Raw genomic sequence first — 26,867 nt, forward strand, 5'->3', positions numbered from 1 at the left:
ATGGCCAAGAACAAGGATGACATAGATTATGCAACTTCACAGGCAAGACATTCAGAAGACGAAGGAGTGAGAGTGCTCTATAAACATGGCACTCCGTTGGAAGCAGGAAAGATTGCCGACTCTGATCCCGTTGATGTGTTTTCAAGTGCTCGCAATGTTTCAAAGGCACAACAAGGCTCAGATTTTCCTCAGTCTGATCAGCAGCAGTCTCAGCTGCAGCAACATAAGGATACTTCGGATATTGATACCAAAGAAGCAGAAAGAGAAGGAAATTCTGCAGTGGATTTCTCCACTGGTGCTCCTCGCTTGCCCAAAAAGGGTGCTCCATCAGCTGGCTACGAATATTGAGACCACACTTGGGTACTTGTTTCTTGGGATCATGTTGAGTGAATCCGGCTTTCTTGCTGTGTCTTGCCGAATCAAGTTGGCTTTTTTTTTTTTTAAGGATAATAATAGACCATAGTTTGTTATTTTGAGGTATTCTTTTTTATTTGATTTCATAGCACCGCCATATTATCTTTCGGCCAGGCAATCTTCAATGAAAAGAAGGATCGGTTGCTTTTCTTATACAGTTACATGAAGAATAAAAGTGAAATCTAGCGTTGGCGTTTGATAATTCAACCATGTTTTTTTGCTGCGATTAACATTTTAATTTAATAAGAAATGAGAGAAAACAAGGGTCCTTCCATTTTCTGTAAGTTTCCTAAACATTCAACAGCAGCCTCGCCCTTGATAGTTTTAGTTGAACTTAGTTTAGTCATATCGCAATCCAGCAAGAAGAACAACTACAAGGTAATCGACATAGCCAGGGTTGGCAAACTAACATCAAAGGGGAAACAGAACCAGAATATTTTAGCTCATCATTTTATCAAAGCATATTCTTCGACATGGTTATATAGCTCGCTCAGGAAAAAAGAAGTCATGTTTGAACTTTAAATGTCCCGATTAGATCTAAAAGAGTGCAATCGAAGAATTTCAAACATAGCTGAACAACACTCTATCAAAAGAAATACATCTTTCTACTGGATTATGAAGTAGCATCAACAAAACTCAACAGCCCATCCCATCCGCTTCGTTGGCATGCGTCTCCAAACAGATAATGCATCGTGAAATCAGTGAATAACAGGCTTTAATGGATGAGCTCTAAGCTTTGACAGATCCAACCTCGCATCCAGATCTTCATCAAGTTCACCTACAACACTACTGCAGAGCCCAAAGGCAGAGCATAAAAATTAAATTAGACGTGCATAAAAAAGACATCAGGTGGGTCGCAATAAGAAGTCCAATAGAAAATATGAAGAACTTTCGGAGGAAAAGACGTACATGTTGTCACCCCTAATAATGTACAAACCTAGAACAAGTTGCTGGACACCTTCCTGTCATTAGAAGTGATAATGAGAAACATTAAGGGGAGTGAGAGAAAAACGGAGCAAAGCTTCAAAAACTGAACTCGCAGGAAAGAAACTGTAGCGATTGTAGCTATTACGAAAGAAATAAGTGAAGAAAAAAAATTCAAAGACGGGGATATAGAGGGGGCCGAACAGGAAGACGGTAACGGTGACACAATGTTGTGATGTAAACAGCAAACAAAGGTGATAAAAGGCAAAAGAATCTTCCATCAACATTATTCATAGCAAATCCCGCAACTATAGTTAGGTAATCAAGGCTTCTTCATATAGGCTTCAATAAATCAACAAGTGCTGCCCCAAGAATAGCCCGATTCAAAGCCAATATCTCAAAATAAAGAACTAATGAAATTCTTGAATGATGCCTGGGATAATAGATTTTCAATATCTACTCCATAAGGGAAACACCAGATTTATCCGCTCTCTACTTGACTCATGTTTCCAATCCTATTGAGCAAAATATTATAATATAGGCATGCTACAATAATGTGAAATATCCCACAGACTCTCATCCTTACCTTGGTTGAATAAACTCGTTCATGCGATTCATCAAGAATAATATTTGTTGCCTGATCAAAACCCTTGAGGATTCCCTGAATAGAAAATCAGCGTGGTTAGAACAGATGATAAAATTTTACATATTGTCAAGAAACACATGCAATATACCATCACTAACCACTATATTTCTTCCATCATTCGTGATGACTGAAATTGTTTCTGCCAAAAACAAAAAGCTTCAGAGCAAGGTATTAATAACAGCATGACATTAAAAACAATTTCCATACCACTAATAGTAGAAGGAAAGTCAGTACTTTAAGTTAAACCATTATCTGCAATAAGCATGCCAAATGATAGACCAACACTAACACAGTAATAATCAACAAGAGATAGAACATGTTACAGATGGCTTACGATCTACAAGAGACTCAAGACCAGGTCCAGTTGACATGGTGCAGAATTATTAGCTTTGTTTGTTACTACACTTGCCTTCACACCTGTAAAGTTTGATACCACCACAAAATTAAAATGATGCCGCGGGGATCTGTGTATTTGACTGAATTGAATTGGATACAAGGAAAGGTAACACAGAAAATGTATTCAATCACAAAAGCACCGAGTACTGAAACAAGGTGAAAGGCCACGATCAGCTTTCAACCAACAGTGCAAGTACGATCTGAGTCTTAAAACATGTTTCAGGCAAAGCTTTATGAATTCTAGTTCTGAAATGCAGATGAAGAAAACGAACTGAAATGCAACAAATAACCGAAGAGAAATGTGTCCTCAATAAATAGAATAAACTTCGTCAGCAGCAACTCTATTCAAGTAAACAATGTTCAGAATCAATGAGATCACTCATTTCCAAATTTCAGGAGGTTATGTGAAACTGAAAAGCTCAAATACTCTAATGAGCTTTATGCACAACTTGAACTACATGTGAATTGCCTTATTATGCACAACTCATGAACAAACGAATGAAGTACTACAGTAACTTCTCCTAGTCACAAGGGGATAAACCTAAAATACAAATTTATAACAGGCACGTAATTCTCACTGAGAAGTTCGCTTGCCCCAAAGACATTATGAAGCGAAGGTTGCAACCATTCCTCGTACCAGAAAACAAAAAAACCATACTTAACAAACACATGTCATCAGATTGCGAGAACTGATGACAAAAATGGAGACCGAAACTCATTCTTTCGGCGGGAGGCATGCCTGTAGACACCGCTAAACAAACGAAGCAAGAGTTTGAAGAAGTAATGTCAACGGAAATCACCTGCAGAAAGCGTCCGGGCATTCGTCGGCAGGAGAGAGACGTCGGTGAAGTCACCGGCGGAAAAGAGCGCAGAGAAGCCTTCAGAGTGTCCCTACGCAAATGAGACGGCGGGACTGGGGGAAATTGGGGATTTTCGAGAAAATTATGCTTTATTTTGAGTTTTCCAAAAATTAAATAGCCAACAAAGACGGATTTGGGCCTAGCCCACTGAAAAGGACGGAGGGCAATCTTTTTGGACCAAAGAAGGCAAACAAGATGTCTCCGTCTTGGTTTTTTTTGGTACAACTCGTTCTTTTGAATTTTGATGGCAATGCGGCCAGTTTAAGCTTTATGAATCATGAGAAAAAGAAAATATGATCCAAGCCCGACATTTTCCTCTTCGCTAAGAAAATTTCAAGACAACCTTAGCTTCTTCAATTTCAGACACTTCTTTCATTTAAGTATTTAATTGTTCTCTTACCGGCCCGAAATACAGAGTTCGGAGAATTCGAAGCTGAAAGATGAAATCGAGCGGTGACAAAGATAAAAATCGAGGCGTGAGCTTGCAAATGAACAACCTCCACCAGCGTCTTCTTCATGCATTGAACCTAGGCACCAGGTCCCTTTAATTTTGATTTCACTTACAACGATGATGCGAATATCTGCACTTTGTATTTCTCCCATTATTTATTCTCTTCTTGATCGGTTTGTTCTTAAATTTCTTGGTTAGTAGTGTTCCTAACTAGAATAAAGAGATTGAATTTTCGAATTCTATCGAGTGTTTCTTAAAGGAAATTTAAGTCCAAATGTTGTGTGCTTGTGTTACTGTGGTTGTTGCTGAAGTTCTTGCTGAATGAGCAGATATTTTGACGAGAAGACAAACCAATGGAAATGGCAGAGCGCAAACATTGAAGTACAGAAACAAGTTATACGCTCAATTGATGTGTTTCTTGATTTTGTGTCTGGAGATGCACGTGCAGCACATCATAGTATTGTGAAGGTAGACTGGGTTTTTTGAGTTCAACAATTTGGTGGAGTTTAAGACTTCAAAGGAGCGGAATTTGTCATATAAATCCTCCTTTCCCATTTCCTTCGAATAGAAACCATAGTTTTAGATTTTAATTGTTTTCTTTTTCTGTCATTCCTATCCCTATGATATTTAGCTTTCTTTGGTACGTAATGGGGTTGCTTTAGTATTTCCCGTATGTTCATATCGGAATCTGTCTGATTTGAATTCCATAAATTAGTGCTGACCAATGTTTGATCAAGTGTCATGATAGATCTGATCTGATACTTAGTCTCCTGTATTATTATACTTCTTCAGGATTCTGTTGCTGATATTTTGGGAGCACTATTGTGGATTCTTCGATGCAAAAATAGACCCTTGTTATGTATGGCAGCAAATGTAGCAGTAAAGCTAGTTAGTGTTTTACCCCATTCAATATTCGAATCTTATATATTAGATCTTGTCTATGCTCTGTCATCCTTGCTATCTTCACCTTTTGTAGAGGTTGCAATACCCTGTTCTACTTCTTTGAATTTGGTAATTTCAAATTTAAATGCCAGTAGTGCAAAGGCAGTTTGGGAGGTACTGAAACAAACAGAATGTGTAATTCATATTGTGGGCAATATACGCAAATTTGTTGGAGTTGAAATTCCAATGAAAATTGAATATTTCGAACAGATGTCTTCGCTTTTGGGCTCAATATTGTTGTGGTGGCCTCCAACTCGGTTTCCTGTTTGGAATGATGTTCAACTGATAAATACTTTGTCAGATATGTATGCAAGGACAGATATTTCTACCAAACTTGTAATTTTGAAGCTGTACACATCTTTAGGTATCCAAAATGTTTTCTACCAGCCTCACATCTGTCTGGATGTACTTTTCCGTTTTATCTCTGATTCTCAGGCATCTAAATTGATGATTCATGATTTCTGTTACCAGCTTTATGTGGATCTGTGGCCAAAAAACTTATAGAGAATGGAGAAGTCTTTCTACAAATGGTTGTGCAATCCATGGGAAAATCATACCCCGATGCTGTGAGAATAGAAGGCTTTAGGCTTTCTCAATGTCTATTGGTAGGAAATTTTTCTATATGACTTAAATATGGATGCAGTTAATATTTTACCTGACAGTTTTGTGTTGTCTTCTAGAGGTCCCAAGAGAATTGTTTGAAAGTGATGGATACATGTGGTGAAGCTCTTGTTGATGCCATAATTTGTGGGATGGAAGAAACAGGGATGCATTCTAGAAAATTTGTAAACAAGAATAGTTCTATATTAGTGGAAGCATGCCGATTGGCTTTAGTAACTCGTTGGGCAGGTGATCATCATATCAGTTTTTGGAAGCAAAGAATTGATAAAGTCCTCCTTAATCTTTTGATAGAAAATATTCATGATTTATCAGAGGAACATGTTTCTTCATTGGACAAACAAATATCCATTGCAAAGGAGGGTTTAAAAACCAATCATCAGCTTTGTGTGAGGGGTTATGTGTGGGACATTCTTGGTTGGCTCACAATACATTCTGGAGAAAATTTCAACCCATGTATCCATGGAAGTGGGCTCTACATCAACCTGATTATCATATGTGCATGGTAATTTAATTTCTACCCTTTACTTTTGCTTGATGGATTTACTATGTTTTAGTCACCACTGCTATAGGTAGATAACTTTTTTTTTTTTTTTTGGAAACATGTTCATTTTATTGATACCATTTATGTTTACTAATTTTTATTGTTTTTTTTTTTTAGCTTAACTTTTGAGGATGTGATTAAGAAATGGTGCCGAATATATCAAAAGGATGCTGATGATAGTTTTCAGAGTGAACCAGCATCAAGGGCTGTTCTAATGATGATTTATTCTCCCTGTAATTACATTTCATCCCAAGCCAGGCTCATATTTTCTAAGACATACTCTTCAGATCATTTCACTAGCTTAGCACATACGCTAGAATATGCATCATCACTTGAAAGTTATGGGTCGTTTGATAAGCTCCAACTTATCATCAACTTGATTGGATTGATCTCTTTTTTAAGTTTACCTCATCATCATACACTTGAAGGCAAATACATAAGGACAGTTGCTTTCATAGTAAAACGATGCTTAGGCAATGATATTGATGTATCAAGGCTCAGCTTAGCTCCTCATTTGCATACTACATTGTATGAAAAATCCTGTTGTTGGATGGACGCAGAAGATTGGGAAGGTTCCAATATTCTCTTGTTTTATGGTTTGTGGGGCTTAGCTGAAATGGTTCACCAATCTGCCCCTTTACAAAATAATTCTCGCATATCTATTGTTGATATAGAATATTTTGAAGCTCAGTTAGTTCGCAAACTCCTTGAGATTTGCAGTAATGCCTCTTTTACTCATGGTTTAAGATGGTATGCAGCTTATATTCTTAGTCATTTTGGATTTTATGGTTTCCCAAATGAACTAGGCAAAAGGGTTGGGAGATGCCTTAATGAGAAAGAATATGCAGATATTCAACTCTTTTTGGCCAATGGCAATACTTTGAGTGTTCATGGTGTTATTCTTGCTGTTCGATGTTCATCATTGCTCCCTCCCGAAGTTAGTCTTGTTAAGGAAAAAAGAATCGATGGCCAATCCATTAGGGAAGTTCGTTTGTCTTCTCATGTTGATTATGAAGCATTAGTGAAGTTGTTGGAGTATGTATATGTGGGATACTTCCATGCCGATGAAGAAATTGTAAAGAAGTTGAAAATTCTTGCTAAGCGCTGCGATCTGCAGCCTCTCCTGCAAATGCTTCATAGACAAAGTCCAAAATGGGGAACATCATTCCCCAGCTTTGATCTCACTCCATCTCTTGTTTCAGCTGGAAGTTGTTTTTGGTATGGTTTACCTCTTAATTAACTTTTTACAATAATCTTTGGATTACTTTTGATTAGTGTAATCTACCTCTTATTTGCATTTTCTTTTGAATTTTGGCGCTCTATTTTTTTTTTGGTACAAAAATTAGTCTATTTTATTAAATTTGTTCTGTTTTATTAAAATTTTGCTCCCCGGTCGGAACTTTGTGGTAGTCCTTAAATCAATGTTTTGCTGTCATATTGATGGTGATGTCCTTGCCATGTTTATGGTGAAAGTTCTGTTTTGAAGGACTATGAAGCATGAAAATTCTTGTTGATAATTTATATCCACTTGTTATGTTGGGCAAATAGAGGTTTAATCAGCCAGCACTCACAGATTAGGACTTGCTTATCAATTATCAATTATTAAATTAATAGAAGTTGTATTGATTCTGATTTAGTCAATTTTTGTTTTCAGGGATGTTATATTGGAATCTAAACAAGAAAAACTTGAAGGATGGACATGCTGTACATGCTCTCATTCAGTTCCACACTTGCATGTTCATAAAGTTATTTTACAATCTGGCTGTGACTACTTGCAAGGATTGTTTCGTTCAGGAATGAAAGAGAGGTAAAGCCTGATCTAGAAATTTATATGTCTAACAGTTGAATGACATCCAAAAGGCTGTTTTGCTCAATGCTTTGCGTATTCTTAGGGAATCTAAGATCTATTCTCAAATATTATTCATTCTTGCAGTAATTCACCAATCATAAAGGTTCCTACTAGTTGGGAAGCAGCGAATAAGCTTGTGCACTGGTTCTATTCCAGTGAACTGCCAAATCCTCCATCCGGATGTTTGTGGGATAATATGGATGATGAGCAAAAACTATGCAGCTTACAGTCATACGTGGAGCTTTATTGGCTTTCAGAATTCTGGATTTTAGAAGATGTTCAAGAAGCTTGCTGGAACGTGATTGTATCTTATCTTGATAATTCAAAGCAGTTGTCCCTTAAAATGCTTAAAATGGCCGGCGACCTCTCTCTATGGAAATTAGCTGATGTAGCAGCAATTCACTTGGCTCCTTCATATAGTCAATTACGAGATTCTTGTGAACTTGAAGATTTGGATGATGCTCTTGTTCATTTAATTTGTTCTGCTTCTACTCAACTTAGCCAAAATGGATGAAATTTCTTTAAATGCTTGCTCGCTCTTTCTTTCTTTGCGTTGTGTGTGTGTGTGTGTGTTTTTTTTTTCCTTTTCTTTTTTCTCAATATAGAAGGATAAACGTCAAATATTAGTAGCATTTCATGAGAAAAAATATCCTGGTATTTAAACTGTGGCAAATGAAAATATTTTTAATGTTCAAAATTTCATTTTGGTACACGTGGAATTATTGAAATTGAAGACCCTGGTTTGTCATTTTGATATTTTCAGTGCGTTATTTTGGAATTTTGTCATTTGATAATGCCACGCGCAAGCGGTCCACAATATCCTTCGTCTTCATGTAGAAATTAACTCCCATCTGTCAAAAACAAATATATCTCACTTCACGATCCCAAAGAACATCAAAATCAGGCCAAAGTATTTGATAAATTATTCTAGATAAATTATTCGATCTATTAATGATAAAATATAAACTTTGCATAATCAGTTTAATCTAAAAACATGCTTTAAAAAATCTTGAAAAAGTTGAGAGAGCCATATACATTCACATGTATAACTCATCATCGAATATAGTAGTGTAGATAAATTTAAAGCTTTATAGTTGAGTGTCATTTGAAAAAAAAAAAAAAAATCTCAAACACTACTGAAAATCTAGATCCAATGTTAAGCACTTGAAAACGATATAAAAACCCCCAAATATCATACTCCTTCAGTCCTAAATACCACCTCCGATCCTAATTATAAAAGCCAATTGATTAATTTGAGGAGATTAAGAAAGTAAGTTGAGTTAGTTATTTGTCCTAAATAGGTGTTATCTTTCTCAAAATATCCTTACTAATCAAATGTATTAATTAGAACTATCATTATTAGAAGGACTACTTTGAAAAAAATATATATAAATATGAGAGACAAAATGAATTGAGGTCTTATATTTATGATCAAAATAAAATTCAAACAGAGTCTCATATTAAGGACCGGAGGTAGTATAAGACTCATTTTGTAATGCAAATTGCATTATAAAATAGATCTTATATTTAGGATCGGAGGAGTAACTAACATTACCTTTATGAAAATAATCATAACTAATATTCCTTCATTCCTTAATATAAAGTCTAATTATTGAGTTAATTTTGGTTTTAAATATAAAACTTATTTATCATATTTATCAATTTTTTTTATATTATCTTTATTGATACTCCCTCAATCATATCAAGTAGGAAAATGGGAGATATTAAGAAAGATGATTATAATGTTTTAAGAAAAAAAGGTCATATTTCTTATAATTAACTAATTTACCTAACTTTCTTAATTTAATCAAATTAGTTAAATAGGTTTATGTTAAAGATCAGAGGAATATTACCGTTTTTAAAAACGGACCCTTGTTACAGACTTAAAATAATGAACATATGTGCGGAAACAATAATAAAATGGGCGTGAAGATATGATAAATTGATGAAATGTATACCTGAGCAATGACAGTGATGTCGATGTGCTTCCCAAAAGGAATAGCATTAGCAGTGAGCACAATCAAATGAAACTCAGAAATTGCAGCCAACAACGTTGGAAGGATTGCGTTGTGATTCCCACAATGAACTCGAATCAGCAAACTCCTTTCTATCACTTTTGCTTCGATTATGATTTCTTCTTCAGCCAGTAAACTCCACCTTCTTTTGTTTCTGTTGCTCAAGCTGTCGTCATTTCTGTTTGGCTCCTCGTAACTAGGGTTACAATAATATTGATTATTACCACTAGATGGACAAGAAGATGATGAAGATCTCTTCACAAAAACTACTGATTCCACCACTTTCTTCTTGTTCTTCTCCTCCAGCTTCTTGATGCGTTCTTGAAGATCTTTCATGTATTTCACTGCTTCTCCAAGTATAGAAGCTCTATCCTTCTGTATAAACCACAATATTTATATATATATATAAATTCAGAAGCAAACGAGTTATGGATATTCCATCCATGTGACTGAATAGAGAGACAAACTGATCAAGGGGCATGTGGTATTTCACATGCAGATCTTAAAGAAAAATATCTTCTTTAACTTGTTGTTTAAGTAAACATTAACCCAACTGTAAGAGAATCCATGGATCATGTGATGAAGACAAAACGCTACTTTTGTAACAAAATAAATTAGGCTATTAAAGGCTCTCGTGTATAAATTTATACTATCTCTGGTCTTTAATATAAGAATTGGTTGATTAATTTGAATAAATTAAAAAAGTTGGTTGAGTTAGTTATTTGTTATAAATACGTATTCTACCCTTACTAATCATTTGTATTAACTAAAATTACCGGTGGAATTTTTAACATGTACGACTATTACAAGGACTACTATGAAAAAAAATGGATGCATATTAGAGATAAAGCGAATTGAAGTTTTATATTTAGGATAAAATTGGATGTTAAATTAGCTCTTATATTAAAAACCGGAGGTAGGAGATCAGTAAATCTTCAGCCTTCGACGCATCTATTAAGTAATAGCGTCAGTTTCCCTCATGGATTAACCAGTTAGAAGAATGTGTATGTATGTATGTGTGCGAGCGCGTGTAACACTATTTGACACAAAAAATCAGATCCAAAAAGAAGGTCCAGGGAGACAAATTAAGAGAATAGAATGAAGAATACCTTCTTATTGCCTGGTACCACTTTTGACAGTGCCAAGAACCTCTGGTTAATTTCTCGTCTTCGCTTTCTCTCAACGACTATGTGTTGCGGAAGGGGCAAAGCAGTCTTTTTGCTGCTCCTATGCCACTTGTCTCCTTCTGGTTGGCCCTTGTTCATGGCTCCATCATCACACTCAATCTCGCAGTTCACACCATAATTTTTCCTTGCAGCTGGCAATACCCTATTCTCAGCATCAACATGAAGATTTCCATCAGAAGCGTCAGAGAAAGTGAGAGGAGCAATGGAATTAGTTTCAGTTTGATGATACAGTGTCTGATCTGCTAATTGATGATTGTGATCAGTTTTTTCTCTCTGATTCGCAGTAACTTCAACATCCAAAGATGAAGAAGAAGACGAAGACATTTTCTCTGTGCAAAATTCTGGGAAGAAAGTACAGAGATCCAATTCCATTTCCTGAGACAATTCGATGCATCAGAAAACTAAAAGTTCAACTGTCACCACATACATGAATATTAGTTCGTTAGCCTATAGTTGATATACGAGACTAAGACTCACTATCCATGAAAATATATATTATGAAGAAGCTAAAAACCTGAATTGTAAGCAATGATCTAAGTAGTTTTCGACATAAACAAAACCTAGGGAGAAAATATGAACGTACACTAATTGAAACGACAAAAAGGACATGAAATGATGATCTTACAGCATCATGTAGCCATGTTTGAAACGAGTCGTCGTACTCCATCGATATAATTATCAACAAATGAAAGATTTTAGATTGATCTGAAACGAACGAATTAACTGAGATTTGGAGAGAACTAGGACTTCTTATATATAAAAGAATTATATTAATGTGGACACACATGAATATGTTTATCATGCAAGAAATTTCCAACGATGCTTCAAAATTGCACGTTTTGAAATATAGATGGTTTTATTTTAATTTTTGCTTTGGTCATCGATCGGTGTAACATTAAGACTCTCTCTAATTATTATTATTCCAATGCATATAACTGAAGATTCTCTAATTAAAAAACCAGTTTATAATTTGTGCATGTGTAAAAACAATTAAAAAAATAATCATATACAATTATTTTAATTTTTATATGATTCAGACCTACATAAGTAATTCGCATATCTTGTATGATTTTAACTTATGATAGTCCATCTTGGTCAAAAAAAAAAATTATGATAGTCCATAATTTCAATAGGATTTGAAGGATGATGAGAATTGAGAAACTATATATAATGTGGTTCTTTTTTTTTTTTGGGGCCATCCTTGTGAAATGTAGTCTGAATTCAACGAAAACATGGACGTCGCTAATTATAAATTTATGATTGCCGATTCCATTAAATATTTGTAAATATTGTCGGCTTTTGTTGACTATTATTGATTTTAATTATAATTTCTTGATCTTATCTAAAACTATATAGCCAAATTAATTCTCATAAAATGATAATATTCACCTTATTAGACGAACGAGAATCATATACTCAATTCTTCCACAAAATTGGGGAGTGCTAAATTATATTATTATCATCATCATCATTATTGGTGAATATTATTTTGATGTGAAACAAAAATTGAGAAATTAAGGAGAAAAAGAAGGAAATTAGAAGGGAAGAGGAAAAATGAAGAGAAAGCAAAAACCATTAAAAAAAAGTTTGTAATTTTCAATCGTATAATGCAATCTATCATTTAAATGAAGAAATAAGGAGTGGGGGAGGGGGATAACTGCAAACTAAGTCACTAACTACAAAAGTAAATAAACAAAAAATTCAGATAAACTGAATAATAGTGATGAAAATTAAAATAACAGAAAGTCCTAAACATCTGCATCATATTTCTTCTTGATTTAACATATTTAATTTTAATTTTTTTAAAAAATATTATTTTATATAAATATTTACATTTATTTTTCTTTAAAAAAAACTAGCCTTCTATTTTATATGGAAATTAATGACCGTACTACTGAAAACTAGGCTAAAATGTTTCAATGAGGGTATTCACGTTATCTTGCTACTCTTAATTACTTCCCTTCCTTCCTTCATCACTCCACCAAACTCTCAAGGCCAAAATCTCGTAATGTCTTCCTTTCTACCAAACACATTTTTAGGCTAAAATCTCTTCCATGGACTCCTTTCTTCCTCTCCCTTTCCATTTCCATTTCCCTAAAACTGGCTCCATCCTACCAAACAGACTTAACACCTGTATTCAAACTTTAGTAACTCAGATTTTTTGTGGCGTATTTATGTAATTCCTTATGCGATCTTGGTGAGTAATTTAAAAAAAAAAAACGTGTAGTGGTGAGTTGGCGGATTTGTCCTCATTATATCTCAAGATTTGAATACCAAAAACAGAATGCAAATGCAAGCTTTTTCAGAGCTTGCTTGGGTCAGGATTTAAAACAAAATCACGCCTCTACCAATGCACAGCTTCGCAAAAGTCACAGGGAAGTAATCGAGAAGAAGGAATATTCAAGCTTGAAGTTTTGAAGATGGAAGAAGCGGATGTGAAAGAGTGATTAGAGACTTTGCAAACCAATGGATATGTAGCGTTAGCTGCAAATTGATAAATGTCCCCTCTACCATAGCTGAAATGATTGGAATTTTTCATGGTCTCAATTTTTGTTAGGAGAAGGATTATAGAAAAATAACTTTATATTCTGATTGTTTAGAAGCTATTAACCTAATAGCTTAAGAATGTGATGAGCTACACCCTTTCAAAGACATCATTGTAGACACCAGGCTTCGTTTTGCATAGAGATTGGCAAATAGCTTTCCAACATGTTTACAGATACAGTAATTCTTATGTTGATCATTTAGCAAAACTTGATCATAGTCGTAACAACATATTTTGTATCATTAATCAGCCTCTACCTATTTATCCTTTAGGTAGAGGTTGATGAGACGTGTTTGTTAGATTTTCCCTTTGAGTTTTTTGTTTAGTAGTCTTTAGTTTTCGCTGGGCTTTTTGTAAGTTCGTAGTATCCAGTCTGTATTTAAAAAAAAAAAACTAAGAACAGCAAACCGAGCGAGTATCTTCAAGTTAATTTCGATGTGTTCATTAGGTATTTAGATCCCTTTCAGTGCTTTGATCTATTTAAATAAATAAATAAATATATCATCAGCACAAAAGAGTAGAATAAGTGTTGTTATTATTTTATAATTTATTTTGATCCTTTTTTTTCCCCTGAATTCAACTATCTTAATTCTTACACGTCACGTTTTGATTTCTGTATTTAAACAAAAAAAAAATGGACGACTCGTTTTTCATACTGCTTGGGGGTCCATAATTATTGGTCCCAAGATGCAAGTCTAAATAATTAAAATAAAGAGTCACTTCCCTCCCTTTCGAACGCGGCCAATAAAAGCCTTGCCTCACCCTGGAAAATAAAAGTAGTGAAAATAATACAAAGGGAAAATTGGAGATAAATTCGCCGTTAAAAATTTAATTGATAAATAAGACCTAAAAATTTTGGCAAATTTAACTTTTTTTGTGTACAACTTATTTTCTCTTGTATGCAATGTATTTTCCCTTGTGTGCAATGATCTTCTATTGTGCGATGTGCAACACAATTTCTCTTTGTGCAAATAAAATTTTCTTATGTGCAAATCATCTTTCCTATGTGCAAACTAATTCCTTATATCCAAATAATATTTTGTGCAAACTATCTTTGTTTTGTGCAACTTATTATCCTTTGTGTACAACTAATCTTCCCCTGTGTAGTGAATTATCCTAAATTCCATTCGCTAATTAAATTTTCAACGAGGGATTTATCCCTAATTTTCTCTAATACAAACTTTTTCAAGACATTTTTCAAAAAATAAAAATAAAAATATATGTAAAATTAAAGAAGAGACATTAATGACAATCCCTAATTTTTTTTCTTTTAATATTAACTAGAATAGTTCATTAGTAATCCCAGGCATCATAAAAAAAAAAAAAAAGAAAGGTGTACGATAGTTGCAACACTTGCTAAAATGATAAGAACTATGAAAGACAGAAAAAATATTTCAACATCAATAGTTAAATATCTCATATGTACAGCTTGACATATTCTTTTCTCTTTTTTTTGGCCAGCACAGCTTGACATTCAATACAATAATATTTTCCAGGGAGGCGAATAGATTAAGCAAATGTAATTAAATATTAGGATTATATATAATACACATATGACGAATCGCGGATAAAGGTAACCGCCCTTTGATGTATTAAAAATAAAAAATAATATCCTTTACAATGCATACCAGCGACTACCATCAATTTTCTCTGAAATAAAACCAATGCAACTACGATAAACTCATAATCTTGTCTACTTTAATTATATTGTTTCTTTCCATTCTATATCTTCCAAACATGCATAACATTCATTGCATGATCATTACGATCAAACCAAGGGCCACACATACAAAAGGAGCTAGCTGACGCTATTTTCATCATAGTACTGTAAGAGCCATCCGCAGCTCAGGAATCTCCCAACAAATTCCCGAGCCCCACAAGCCAGAAAAGCAGTGTTAGAGTTAAGAACTAACAATCTCATGGGAGTGTAAAAAAACACAAGCAAGCAGCAAAATGAAAACTAAAGAAGGCGAAGAACATGACATTTTTGCAGCAAGGTCAATATAATTTATTTCACCAGAGCGTTCCTTGGGTAATTTTCAGCCATGGCTCATCATTTCAACCTGTTTTCCAATCGAGATCTGAGCAACCAAAATGCCATTTCCAGCAAATATGGCTACCCATCACAGGTGGATAATGAAGATACAACCCCACCCCACGCCTTGTATATAATAGTAAGGGCGTACATGGGGAATTGGGAATCAGATTTGCAGCTAAATCTGTACATGCTAACCACTACTGTGTTCCTACCAACCACACATAGAAACAAAATAAGCTCCCCTGTCAAAAGAAAAAAAAAAGACATGAAAAGGTAAAGGCATTAGGAACAAATCAACCCTGTGTTTTCCATAATACACAAAGGGGCTTGGTTGCATAAGTTATCAAGAGTGCTGCACATTGGTATGGCAAAACAAGCAAGGACGAGTTGGAAACATCCACTTTAGAAGCAACTCGCACTTCTCTGGCTTTCAGTTTCGGATTGCTTGATGTGTACTTGGAACAGATGCGAGATTTTCCTGATGATGTTTGGTTCATGTGGACGGATCTTGAACCCAAAATTCATGATAATTAGGTGAGGCTGTTATCATATATCAACTCAGCACTGTCTCAGAGTTCACATGACCGCTACTGCTGCTTCCGGCATTACCGTTAAGTCCAACCACAGGTACAGAGCGCTGAGCAAAATCTAGCAATAACTTCCTTTGGTGGTCATCAGTATGAGGAAGACTTGCACGCAAGAGTTCAACTGGCATTTCTCGACTAATAGCCTTGGCAGCATCTGCATTAACGACAGCCATGTTTGATGTGCCTTGCATGAGCAAGGATTGCATGATACTATGATATTTATTCATGCAATACTTTGTTAGAAGATCAAAGAATTCACCAAAGGAGCCCTGCCAAAATGAACGATTAGCTACGTTATAGTTGCAAGTGGCATGAGGATCAGTTAGAAGTTCAGTAGCCCTCTCAAGAACAGATACTAAGACAACAGAAGCACCATCTCCCGCAGCACTTCCAATGGGGCGCAGAGGGGGCTGCTCTGAGGAGCAAACCACAGCTGCAAGACAAGCACTGAGGGCACCAAGGTCCATCCCTCGGACGCACTGGGAAACAATCTTAGCAAGATTAATTGTTGTCTCTGCTGCTCCCGCATCAGAGGGGAGGCCCCCAAATAAGAATCTTAAATGACGGAAGACAGCCATGCAGACTATTCGCATAAGCTCACTGCCAGGAACAAGCAACTGTAGATACCTAGCCAGGAGCTTACGTCCCTTGGGAAGAGATACTAAACGTAAGAAAACAAGATCATCCTTAGCAGCAAGACCAACTTTGTGTCCATTCTTTCCCAGTGGGTCAACTAACTGAAGAGAAGTTGCTAGTCCTTCCAACAGAACCTGCCGCCTCACTCTTAATTGAGTTCCACCATCTTGTATCTGGTTGGCCTGCAAGAAGCGATCAATATCATCTACATCAAGAAGAAGACAAAGACCATCCTCAACTGTGACCCTGGCTGCAAACATAGGCTCTTGTTCAAGTGGCTTCTCTAAATTGTTTTGCTCAGAGCTACCAGAAGAGTTTGGGGGATCCACCTCAAGGAGAGGACGGGGCCGACGTATAGATGAGAAAGAAACCCTCCCTAGAGCATCAACATGAAGAAAAGCATGGGGCTCGGAATTAGACCGGGATCGTGCTGGAAGTTCCCTTATTTGGGTTGGGCAAAATGGATGTTTCAACTTAGAACTGGAAGATTTTTTAGCAAGACAGGCTTGGTGATAATAGTCGTCTACATATGGATCATTACTATGCGTCACAGCAAGCTGCATTTTGAGAATACTCTCAATTTCATCACTTGTCATATACTTGGACCTAAACTGGAACGACCCACCATCACTCTTCTGGCTAGCAAGATCAGAACCCTGATGAGAGAAGCGACTATTATGTCTACCTTTATGAGTTGACTTTGGTCTATGATCTCTAACATCAGCCAGACCAAGCATATGATCATATTTGCTCATCACAGATGAACCAGAAGAAAGATGGGGATTAAGTAAATGGGACCGGAAACCTGAAAGGTAGCCCGCTGACTGTTGAGCAGAATGATGCAGTCTATGCTGCTGTTGCTGCAACTGAGTCATTAAGTTAGGAGATATGGATCCATTATGAAGATGTAATTGTTGCTGCAGCATATTACTTAGAAGGTTTGAATGATCTCCAGGATACAACCCTGCATGATTGATCCATTGATTCTGCAGGCGATGATTTAGAGGAGAGCCAGTAGCATATTGACGCATATTTCCACTAAAATGAGAACCATGGTTTAAGCCACTCAATTGAAGCAAAGAATTGGAATAATGAGAACGACTTTGCGAAGATAATGCCATCTGAGTTCCCCCAGCATGATAAGGAATCATCAGGCCACTTGTACTATGATTTGGAGAGGCTTGCTGCGACTTACCCCCAGGGGGAGGATAAGAAGTAAAAGACGACTTTGGCACAAAAGTTGGTTCGCTAGAGAAATGTGGAAGTTGCTGACGCTGATCAGGATAGGAAGAAGTTCTGTACAGGGAGGATTGTGGCTGTGATGACCAACGTTTACCATCCTGAGCAGCTTCAACATCAAACATACGCTGATCAAACCAGTTTACTGGTTCACTAGAGCGGTGTTGGAGGGCGTAGGGCTGTTGCTGCCGTAGCTGTTCAGGGTATGAAGATGTTCTGTACAAGGGCTTCGGTTCTTCATGAGAGAGAGTGGAATGGAGACCTTCACTGTTAAAAGCATGCTGGTCAAACCAGTTAGGAACATCATCCCTTAGTGCCCAGTCAGAAGCAGAAGAACCTGGATAAATTATGCAGGTATTGACAATTCAGTCAAATTGAAAAAGGAGTATGCAAAAAGAAAAAGGAAAAAACAACAGCAATATGCCCATGATGCCGCCAAAACTTGGTTTCTTAAAACATCATGGATATATATATATATATATATTCACACTTCATAGGAATCCAAAATAACATCCACTAAACAATAAGACATCTCCCTCACAGGTGCATGGCTTTATGGAGTCACACCATTTACACTAGAAGATCCTACGTTTTGATTTCTGTGAAGTTGCCTGTAGTCCCACAAAAGAGAGAGAGAGAGAGAGAGAGAGAGGAGAAGAAGAAGCAAGCCTGTCCCAAGGAAAAATTGGCACTTCAATTGATCTTTTCAATAGGACCATTTTGCGTTTTTACTGAATGACTGCTTTCCTAAAACTCATGGACCGCCAACACTGATAGGGGTTGGCTAATAATCTACAAACAGAAGCATTTCTAATATTTTATTGACTTGGTGGTTTCCCACAATTCATAGAAAAATTATGCCCTTGGTGACTAATGGGTGACGAATAACTTGCAGTCAAGAGTCTACAATCATAGTAGCACATAATAGCCTTATAGATTGCAGAAATAAGTAACATGCAAAGGTTGGCATCGGAATTTAATGGAAGAACTTCACTGAGAATGTTAAATAAATGTTTAAAAAAGTTCAAATTTCAGATAAGAGAAGCAATATGAAGAATCATGGTTTTGCATATACAGAAATTAGCACAAATGCTCTACTCACTCTCTCTTGATCCCCGTTCACCAATAACTCCGGGATATCTTGGTCCACTAACAGCCTTGTTCAACTGAAATCAAAGAACAATAATATTCTTGTCAATTCCCACAGAGCACAAAGCAGAATACATGGCCAATCAAAAATAGCACAACCATGATCAACATAACGGAAAAAGCAAATCATAAATATGAGCATAACTGGACTACTTGTGAAGAGAAAGATCAAACAACTACTCGTGTTAAGAGAACTCATTACTTGCTACAAAATATTTGCCAAGAGGAAGCAAGCTGATACTCTTATTTATACCTCTTAACTAAATCTCATTCTTTTCTTTTTCCAATTTAATTATCATGAATGCAATGACACATCCACTGTCAATTGTAAACAGGAATGGATCATCAAGGATAGGAAGTAAATTAAGCATATGAACTGATGTGGCAACTAGAGAATATAAGTTGCAAAGCTACAAGGGAAATAGAAACTATGTATGCACACCATACCTACAAGATTAATTGCTACAAATTTCAGCAGAAACAGCGTATTCTTCTGAGACTACTTTTGTTTAGTACAACAAAAAGCTCAACCAATGAAGCACAGGAAATGATAAATCTCTACCTAAAAAGAATTTTCAGAACCCAAAGTCACAATGGTCCATTATCTCTACATATACACGGAAGGGTTGGAGTGGCTTCTACTGAAGAGAAAATAATAGAAAATCATTTGAAGTGGTTTGGAGATATTCAAAGGCCATTGGATGTCCTAATGAGAATTGATCAAGGAGGATGAAATCCTTTGAAAAGATAGAAGAAGGCCGAAGAGAATACTCAACAAAAATATTGAGCAAGATCTTTTGGTTAACAATCTATCCAAAGACTTGATCGTTGCTAGAGCACAAAGACATCTCGCAATCCATGTAACCAACCCAACCTAATGGGATAAGACTTTGTTGTTATTGTTGTATACAGTTATATAACAAGATTTTGTCGCACATTTCCACAAAATCAGTAATAAGATTGATTTCCTTATTTCATACTGACCCCAATATGAAACACAGATAAGCCACCATTTCACCCAACAGAAAGAATAATTCTGACCACAGAAATGCAGATTATTTTGTTCATCCAGCCTTCTCAAACTAAGAAATCTGAAAGCTTGTCAACGGAAGGAAAAACTAATAAGTTGCTAACTTACTGTAAAGATATAGGAAAATTACTGCAATCCACACAGCTATGATTCATGGAGAAAGCAAGATATTTGGTTTCAACGCCATAAAACACATTGAGCTATCAGATTTAATGATTTCTTTTTCAACCCCTCCCTTTTTCTTGTTATCTTATATATAGTGAATTACTCATCATCATCATCGAGCAGAAATGGTAAAAACCATAAAAACAGGTTTAAGTGCGTCACTTAATAAATAAAAAACAGAACTTCCTTATTCTTTGTTCCTCTCTTCATCATCTTCCTCTCCTTTTCTTTATTTTTCATCTCATACATAGCGCCTAGTGATAATTTTTATCAGCAAGCAGAAATGGCAAGAATACATAACAGGTTGCTGTGTCCTGAACCAACGCAAAACTAAGTCACTATTATTCTCTGTTTCCCCTCTTATCCCCAAGACCATGAACATCAAGTGTAAAATATAACATCTGCCTTTTCCCCACTGCTTCTCAAAAGTATTCAGGCCTGAATAAAGCAATAACACTTATGAATGTTATTTGTAGCGTCAACATCTAGCCAGGGTATTGGATATATGTAAATGATGGTTTCGGTCTTGTGAAAAAGAAGCATTTAGTCTCAACGAAGGAGATCATGCCATGCATGTGGAGAAGCATATATGAACGGTATGGCTATTTCATATCAGATAAATAGCCTATAAAATATAGCTTTAACTTCTCAAACTTAGAAATTTCCAATCCCTTGAATAACTGCCCGGACAACAAGGATAAATGCCCCAAAATGAAAAAGCATACAACTCAAAATAACAATGATGATGATATACTCAACCAAGAAAAGAATCTCCTGAGTTGGTAGCTTTACTTAATTTAAAATCCTCTTCTTCTTTCATAATTAAAAGAATCCTAACCAATATGCACTAGATGCTGAGAGATCAAACAAAAACACTGACCATCTTCAACAGTTCCACAGGAAAAGGGGGGGGGGGGGGGGGAGTTGTGAAAGTAGTCAAGGAAGCTGCAGGTTCATTGGTTCGGTAACACACATCATTTAGAACACCCCATTCTTCCTCTGGCCAACCAAAGCCCGTAAATCATATCGACTTGCATCATTACAGAATTACCTCATTTATATGAAGCACAAATTCAGAATATAATGCTTTCCTACTTAAGGAATGCATACAAATTGAAAAGTGGTCATGATTTACAATACTCAGGCATTCATTCAATTAAAGATCAACCACTCAGAGGCTCCATTATGTACTAGTTTAACATCCTTACCTTCAAAAAAGTCGTATTGAGATCATCAATATCCGATAGCGATCTCACATCCTCAGCCTGCAATGTGAAAGGAAAAGTTATTTGACAATAGTTTTAAACAGTGTGGTATAAATATTTAAATGGCTAGTAAAATTAATGGAACAAATAAGTAAAGGAAAGACAGACCAGGAGAGCAATTCATTGCCTGTCATCATAGCAGGCAATACACTAACAGACTACCCCATGAACAGGTCACATGCTCAAGGAACATTACCCTGTTGAAACTTAACCGCCTACCAATGAAGATTCACTTTTAATTTTCAGCTCACTGTCATCGACTTTGTTTACAAGGTCTAATTTTGTCAATCTTGAATAAAAGCACTCCAAGAATCAGGAATAGATTAGCACAAAATGCCACCCGGTACATTAAAAAGAAACATCCACAAAGATACCCCGGAGTGTGCTAATAGAAAATGGTCCGTCAAGACTAACAGACTCAGCCTTGCAAAACACCACAATTAGTTCACAAAGTCTAGTTAGCTCCTTCCCCTATAATGGTCCCAAATCACCAGTCCAGCCCTTCGACAATGGATCAGGATCAAATATTCCAAGGAAAAAAAGAGGCATTGAATGGTAGAAACTGTCCAACCAAATATAGCAAGGATCTCTAATAACAACTCTGACATCTAACCAACTTATTGCTTGAATTTCAGTTCTTGAAATTTGGGTCACCCTCTTGAAGGTTGAAAAGTCAAAAGAAAAGTTTACTTGACCAGGAAGGGACAGTGTCAGAAAACGAAAATGCACTAAAAATATACATATATTAGTAAATTGACACGGAGAGAACAAAACAAAGTTGAGAAGATTTTGTTCAGTGATATATCTTTAGAAAAATAGGAACAATTTATTTTACTGCTCAGAAGTTTTGGAAGACCAGAATAGGACGATGAGGACAACAGGAGAGAACGTTAATCCCCTAAAGACAAGGGGCACAACAAGAGAGCAATTTGTAACATTTCAACATTCCCATAAAGAAAGGAATAAAATGATGTGCTCCATTTCACCAGCGAAATGACCTCAAGTCCTAAACACAAGCTTCTAAACTAAAAGCAAAAGCCCAGCATGTTTAAATTTCAAAAATCTAACTACTGGAAATCAAAAATAATTGAAATTCTAAAAAGGTGGAAAACTAACCTCTTCTTTGTTAATATTAAAAAAGAACCCTCCTCATTGAGATCAGCACAAGGCAAACCATTGTCTTCATCTTCTAACCCCCCAAGCTCAACCTCGTCAACTACATTTTTACCAAAGAATGCATATTGCGATGCATCAAATACTGCACCTCCTGCAAAACAGAAGAATTTTCAGTTCAAGACATCCCAGCTGCTTTTTTTATAACTGCTCAACATTTAAAAAAAAAAAAAAAAAGGCCACACACATAACGGAGAATTCCCTACCATAAAGGTACCAAAACCAAAAGATAAAAATAAAGAACTGCATCAGCATGGTGAATCATATCTCCTCCCAATTAGCAGAGATAAAACAAAAGGCACAAGGAGTTTAATTTTGAAAGCGAATCTACTCATAAGGTCAAGCACATCCTTCGAACTAAAAATTAATGTGAATAATTTTTCACAACAAGGCAAAAAAGATGATGATGATGATGATGACCATCATCATCATCAGCGAAATCACAACTAACCCACCACTACTGAGATTAGCCTCGTGGCACACTAAAACATCCTAGATTATCAACCATGAGTGAACAAACAAATTACGCAATCATATAAGCATAAAGAAAAAGAACGCAGTTAGCAGTGTCAGTATACACTGTTGTTAGCCGCAGCAGCCACCAATAGCAAATACTAGACGACGACGACGAAAATTTATAAAATAATTTCCATTGAGAAGTTTAATCAACTGAGTAAACTTATTAGGATTTGCAGAACCTTCAGCACTAGCTCAAGCTTCGGTCCAGTTACTTTCCGGGCCATGAAATAAATGCTAATGGTGCCACCGACCGCCCCTTTCTTAAACAAACAGACACCTAGAAGTGCAAAATACATAATCACACCTTATAGACTAATTTATATCCTCAGTTTCACTAGCTGACTTGAACCAGATCTACATGAATAAGGTGAGCAATAAAAAACCTGGGACACAATATGCAGTAAAGAAAAGAAACAAACAAACAAACAAGATAAATAAGGTGAAGCAAACCTGTGGGAACATCTCCCAATTGCTTAAGACCCTCCGGGTTGGGAGCATCTTGAATATCACCCCCAGCACCAAGCCCATCCATATCTATAAGCAGTACAGCATAAAAACCATGATGGAAGAAAACCCAGAAAAGGGAAAACGCAAAAGATCAACAAGAAAAGAAAAAGGAATGCTAAAAGGGAAAACTTGATACAAAAAGATAAAATCTTGAATTGCTCAAAATGTTTTAACTAAAATGGCGAGGAAGCAAAGACAAAAAGGAGATCTGGACAAAGAATTGAGTACATTAGTTCATAGCAGAGATCTATCCCACCGGAAGGATTATAAAATGGGTTGGATTTGGAGCAGAGAGGAGAGGAACGGATTGGAGAGGAACCCTACGAAAGCAGATATTGAAATTGATCGTAATTTATTAGCCGAGTGAATTATGGAGGAGGTCGCGTCCGAACTTCATTTTCCCCTCACCGGAGATTTGTAAATTTTTATGGGGGCTAAGTTGTAAATTCGCATCTCAGCTTTGTCAAGCATGCGCGTATGTATACCATCATTCTCCAATTTCTTCCCACCGGAGCACATGAGCAGCCAGATTTTTGTGGGAAAAAACAAATTTTAAATTTTTTTTAAAATTTTATTTTGATTTATATTCTGGTAAGGCAAGGAAAAAAGGAAAATTCTTATCATTTTTAATTTTGTCATTCATGTTGTTAAACTGTATGAGTTTTTTTAAAATATACACAATGCTTTATGCAAAAATGTATTATTAATTTTGAAAGTTTGTCTTTATCAATTGTTATTTCCAGAATAAAACCACTGTGACAAATGACATGTAATAAAGTTTTCAAATTGATGTCTTTTTGAGTTATCAACTTATCTAAAATTTGAGAGAAATATATATAATAAAATATATAAGAATTAATATATATTTGGTCTTTAAAATTTATTCTTAATTTTAGTCCATCAAATTTTAAATCACAAGTTTTGATCTATTAAAAGGTATAATAATCCAAATTTTTACTGAATTATAGGGACTAATATTATAAATAAATAAAAATTTTGTGAGACCAAAACTTAAAAAACTAAAAACCAAAATAAAAACAAACTTAAAAAATTAAAGTTCATATTAGTCCAATATATAATAACAATAGAAAAACTAATTAATTAAAATCGAGTACTTTATTTGTTGAAAAATCCAAAATCAATAAATATTTTATTTCTTCCTAAAGTAAACCTCAATAAAATATGTTGTGACTTAAAAAAAAAAAAGTATACACTGCCTGGAGTTTGAAATAAGTCATATTATTTTGGGCAGCCAAAATTACCCATCTGACCTCATACAACTTCTATTCCCGCTCTTGGCATATTATTCTCTCCAGCGCGTTTTATCCCAACAAATTAGTTTATTTCCGCACCAAATTTTAAAATTCGCAATCCCAAGCTATCGTTTATATGATTGACGCGTGTCCTAACTTTTTTTCATTATTTTATCCTAGCGTTCTCATCCACATTCCATGATTAATCACAGCAATTTCATTACAAATCTTCTCATAACTTCCGAAAACAACACATGAATATAAAATATATGAGATTCAATAAGTAAAATTTAAATATATAAAACTCACTTAAATTTGTAAGACTTAATTTATAAACTTAATTTATAAATCTTACAGTTGGCTGGAACAAAAAATTATAAATCTCTCCTACTTTGAGTTTGTCTTACTTGAAATGAACTTAAAATAAAAATGATAAATAAAAAATTCCAATTTCAATAGCAAGGGCACATGTGTGTATGTTATAGGGCATCCATAGATTCATTTGTCAAGTTTATAAGAATTTATATAAAGATTTTATTTTTAATTTTTTTCAATTTTTATCATAACTTTCTTCGTAAAAAATTATGATCCCTTGGCCTAGCCTTATTAGGTCGACTTGGCAGTTGCTCTCATAATCATCATATCCTAATATAATGTATTTTGATTCTTTTCATTCCCTCCTGTTTTATTCACAGTTATTCATAAAAAAAAAAAAAGGAAGCAAGCTATTAACAACTTAAGATTACAAATAAATTGAACTCATAATTTCTTACATGTCAAAAGTTTCTTGTGTCATTAAATCACAAAAATCAAACTCAATAATTACACTGTCAATAAATTAGAATAAAAATAAAAGAAAAGGAGTGAGTGATAGAATGAAAAATATTAATGGTAATGACAGTGGGTTGCTATATGGGAAAGGTTTTAGACAATTTATCTTACCTCAGATTTCCAATGATAATATTTATAGTTCGTTGCTTATATTTAAATTTTGCTGCTCACCTTTTTCAAAGTCTCACAGAACTTTCCAATATGTGTGTGTAAGAATAAACACATATATGTGTGTGTGTGTGTGTGTAAAATCCGAAGATCCAAGATTCTAGCCATAAAAGTAAGGAGTTTGTCTAGCCAATTGCGAAAAGTGTAGGCCTTTGAAGGCATTGCACGAAAACGTTCACAAATATTTATTCTCTCTGGAGGGGGGGAAGGGATCATGCGAAGTGTTTAGGTGACTAGCTCTTGTATAATGGGTTAGTCGTTGACCTTGAATCTAGACCCTGAGCAGAAAATGAATAGACTGTCATTTTAAAAATAAGTAAATACTAGCCCATATTTTTAATATAAAAGCTAATTTGTCTTTAAATTTGGGTCTAAATATAAAAACTCTAATTTATTTTATTTTTATATTTATGTTTTTTAAAGTAGTCGTTACATGTGTTAAAGGTTTCATTAAATGATAATTCTAACTAATACACTTTATTAGTAAGAATATTTTAGAGAAGGCAATATATATTTATTACAAATAACTAATTTAGCTAATTTTCTTAATAAAGAAGAGTGGAATGATCCGCATTACGAGCCACATGTTTCTGGTGAGAAGTTTAAATAACGAGTTGAAAGAGTTGATGGTTGAAATTTATTAACAAGTTACTCCTCCAATTATTAATATAAGACCTAATTAAGTAATTTGGGTAAATCAAAGAGTTTAGTTAAATTAGTTAATATGATATTTTTTTTTAAAACATCCTAACCATTTTTCTTAATTCTTCTCTCTCTCTTTTACTTGATTATTATTGAAGAAATATTAATATGATTAATTTGAAAAAAATTGATAAACATGTAAAATAAATTTTATATATCAGAGCAACATTAGCTCTCAAATTAGATCATACATTAAAGACCAAACAAGTATTAA

General features: G+C 35.1%; 5 protein-coding genes across 11 annotated transcripts; 2 read left to right on the plus strand and 3 right to left on the minus strand.

Moving 5' to 3' along the window:
• Positions 1 to 438, plus strand: LOC114719338 (uncharacterized). Its single transcript, XM_028904823.1, has one exon. It carries the CDS (start codon positions 1 to 3, stop codon positions 346 to 348), a length of 348 nt encoding a protein of 115 aa, XP_028760656.1. The 3' UTR covers positions 349 to 438.
• Positions 439 to 833: 395 nt separating this feature from the next.
• Positions 834 to 3,309, minus strand: LOC114719348 (sm-like protein LSM8). 2 transcript variants are annotated; one of them, XM_028904829.1, is made up of 6 exons: positions 3,181 to 3,309; positions 2,319 to 2,401; positions 2,083 to 2,123; positions 1,925 to 1,999; positions 1,324 to 1,376; positions 834 to 1,203 (listed from the first exon to the last, which is right to left on the minus strand). In XM_028904829.1, exons 2-6 carry the CDS (start codon positions 2,353 to 2,355, stop codon positions 1,113 to 1,115), a joined length of 297 nt encoding a protein of 98 aa, XP_028760662.1. In that variant the 5' UTR covers positions 2,356 to 2,401; positions 3,181 to 3,309; the 3' UTR covers positions 834 to 1,112. The 2 variants fall into 2 exon arrangements, with proteins under 2 accessions (XP_028760662.1, XP_028760670.1); XM_028904837.1 differs by lacking the exon at positions 3,181 to 3,309 and adding an exon at positions 2,521 to 2,541.
• Positions 3,310 to 3,574: 265 nt separating this feature from the next.
• Positions 3,575 to 8,191, plus strand: LOC114719281 (BTB/POZ domain-containing protein At1g04390). 6 transcript variants are annotated; one of them, XM_028904769.1, is made up of 9 exons: positions 3,575 to 3,778; positions 4,021 to 4,159; positions 4,484 to 4,747; positions 4,844 to 4,997; positions 5,105 to 5,238; positions 5,314 to 5,756; positions 5,913 to 7,013; positions 7,450 to 7,602; positions 7,729 to 8,191. In XM_028904769.1, the coding sequence occupies exons 1-9, from the start codon at positions 3,681 to 3,683 to the stop codon at positions 8,156 to 8,158; spliced, it is 2,916 nt and encodes a 971-aa protein (XP_028760602.1). In that variant the 5' UTR covers positions 3,575 to 3,680; the 3' UTR covers positions 8,159 to 8,191. The 6 variants fall into 6 exon arrangements, with proteins under 6 accessions (XP_028760602.1, XP_028760609.1, XP_028760596.1 ...); XM_028904776.1 differs by having other exon boundaries at positions 4,484 to 4,579; XM_028904763.1 differs by having other exon boundaries at positions 4,484 to 4,997.
• A 220-nt stretch (positions 8,192 to 8,411) lies between these two features.
• Positions 8,412 to 11,513, minus strand: LOC114719543 (transcription factor bHLH18-like). The gene is made up of 4 exons (XM_028905058.1): positions 11,472 to 11,513; positions 10,769 to 11,221; positions 9,603 to 10,034; positions 8,412 to 8,495 (listed from the first exon to the last, which is right to left on the minus strand). The coding sequence occupies exons 1-4, from the start codon at positions 11,511 to 11,513 to the stop codon at positions 8,412 to 8,414; spliced, it is 1,011 nt and encodes a 336-aa protein (XP_028760891.1).
• A 3,862-nt stretch (positions 11,514 to 15,375) lies between these two features.
• Positions 15,376 to 24,051, minus strand: LOC114719552 (protein PAT1 homolog). The gene is made up of 7 exons (XM_028905068.1): positions 23,928 to 24,051; positions 23,643 to 23,726; positions 22,617 to 22,767; positions 21,720 to 21,789; positions 21,444 to 21,500; positions 18,994 to 19,057; positions 15,376 to 18,228 (listed from the first exon to the last, which is right to left on the minus strand). The coding sequence occupies exons 2-7, from the start codon at positions 23,722 to 23,724 to the stop codon at positions 15,983 to 15,985; spliced, it is 2,670 nt and encodes an 889-aa protein (XP_028760901.1). The 5' UTR covers positions 23,725 to 23,726; positions 23,928 to 24,051; the 3' UTR covers positions 15,376 to 15,982.
• Between the last annotated feature and the right edge of the window lie 2,816 nt (positions 24,052 to 26,867).

The sequence above is a fragment of the Neltuma alba genome, unplaced genomic scaffold (genome assembly GCF_004799145.2).
Source record: "Neltuma alba isolate B1F8T4 unplaced genomic scaffold, ASM479914v2 tig00002178_pilon, whole genome shotgun sequence".
Lineage (NCBI taxonomy): Eukaryota > Viridiplantae > Streptophyta > Magnoliopsida > Fabales > Fabaceae > Neltuma > Neltuma alba.

Excerpts from the sequence above, each read along its gene's own strand:
- LOC114719338 (XM_028904823.1), top strand. The coding sequence starts at position 1 with ATGGCCAAGAACAAGGATGACATAGATTATGCAACTTCACAGGCAAGA.
- LOC114719348 (XM_028904829.1), bottom strand. The coding sequence starts at position 2,355 with ATGTCAACTGGACCTGGTCTTGAGTCTCTTGTAGATC. Across the intron at positions 1,377-1,924 it reads AACGAGTTTATTCAACCAAG|GAAGGTGTCCAGCAACTTGT; the intron begins GTAAGGATGAGA and ends TTCTAATGACAG. Across the intron at positions 1,204-1,323 it reads ATTATTAGGGGTGACAACAT|TAGTGTTGTAGGTGAACTTG; the intron begins GTACGTCTTTTC and ends TGGGCTCTGCAG.
- LOC114719281 (XM_028904763.1), top strand. The coding sequence starts at position 3,681 with ATGAAATCGAGCGGTGACAAAGATAAAAATCGAGGCGTGAGCTTGCAA. Across the intron at positions 3,779-4,020 it reads GCATTGAACCTAGGCACCAG|ATATTTTGACGAGAAGACAA; the intron begins GTCCCTTTAATT and ends CTGAATGAGCAG. Across the intron at positions 5,239-5,313 it reads GGCTTTCTCAATGTCTATTG|AGGTCCCAAGAGAATTGTTT; the intron begins GTAGGAAATTTT and ends GTTGTCTTCTAG.
- LOC114719543 (XM_028905058.1), bottom strand. The coding sequence starts at position 11,513 with ATGGAGTACGACGACTCGTTTCAAACATGGCTACATGATGCT. Across the intron at positions 11,222-11,471 it reads AAACATGGCTACATGATGCT|GAAATGGAATTGGATCTCTG; the intron begins GTAAGATCATCA and ends GAATTGTCTCAG. Across the intron at positions 8,496-9,602 it reads ACATCACTGTCATTGCTCAG|ATGGGAGTTAATTTCTACAT; the intron begins GTATACATTTCA and ends TGTTTTTGACAG.
- LOC114719552 (XM_028905068.1), bottom strand. The coding sequence starts at position 23,724 with ATGGATGGGCTTGGTGCTGGGGGTGATATTCAAGATGCTCCCAACCCG. Across the intron at positions 21,501-21,719 it reads TTAAAAGTGAATCTTCATTG|GCTGAGGATGTGAGATCGCT; the intron begins GTAGGCGGTTAA and ends TTCACATTGCAG. Across the intron at positions 19,058-21,443 it reads TCAATACGACTTTTTTGAAG|TTGAACAAGGCTGTTAGTGG; the intron begins GTAAGGATGTTA and ends CTTTGATTTCAG.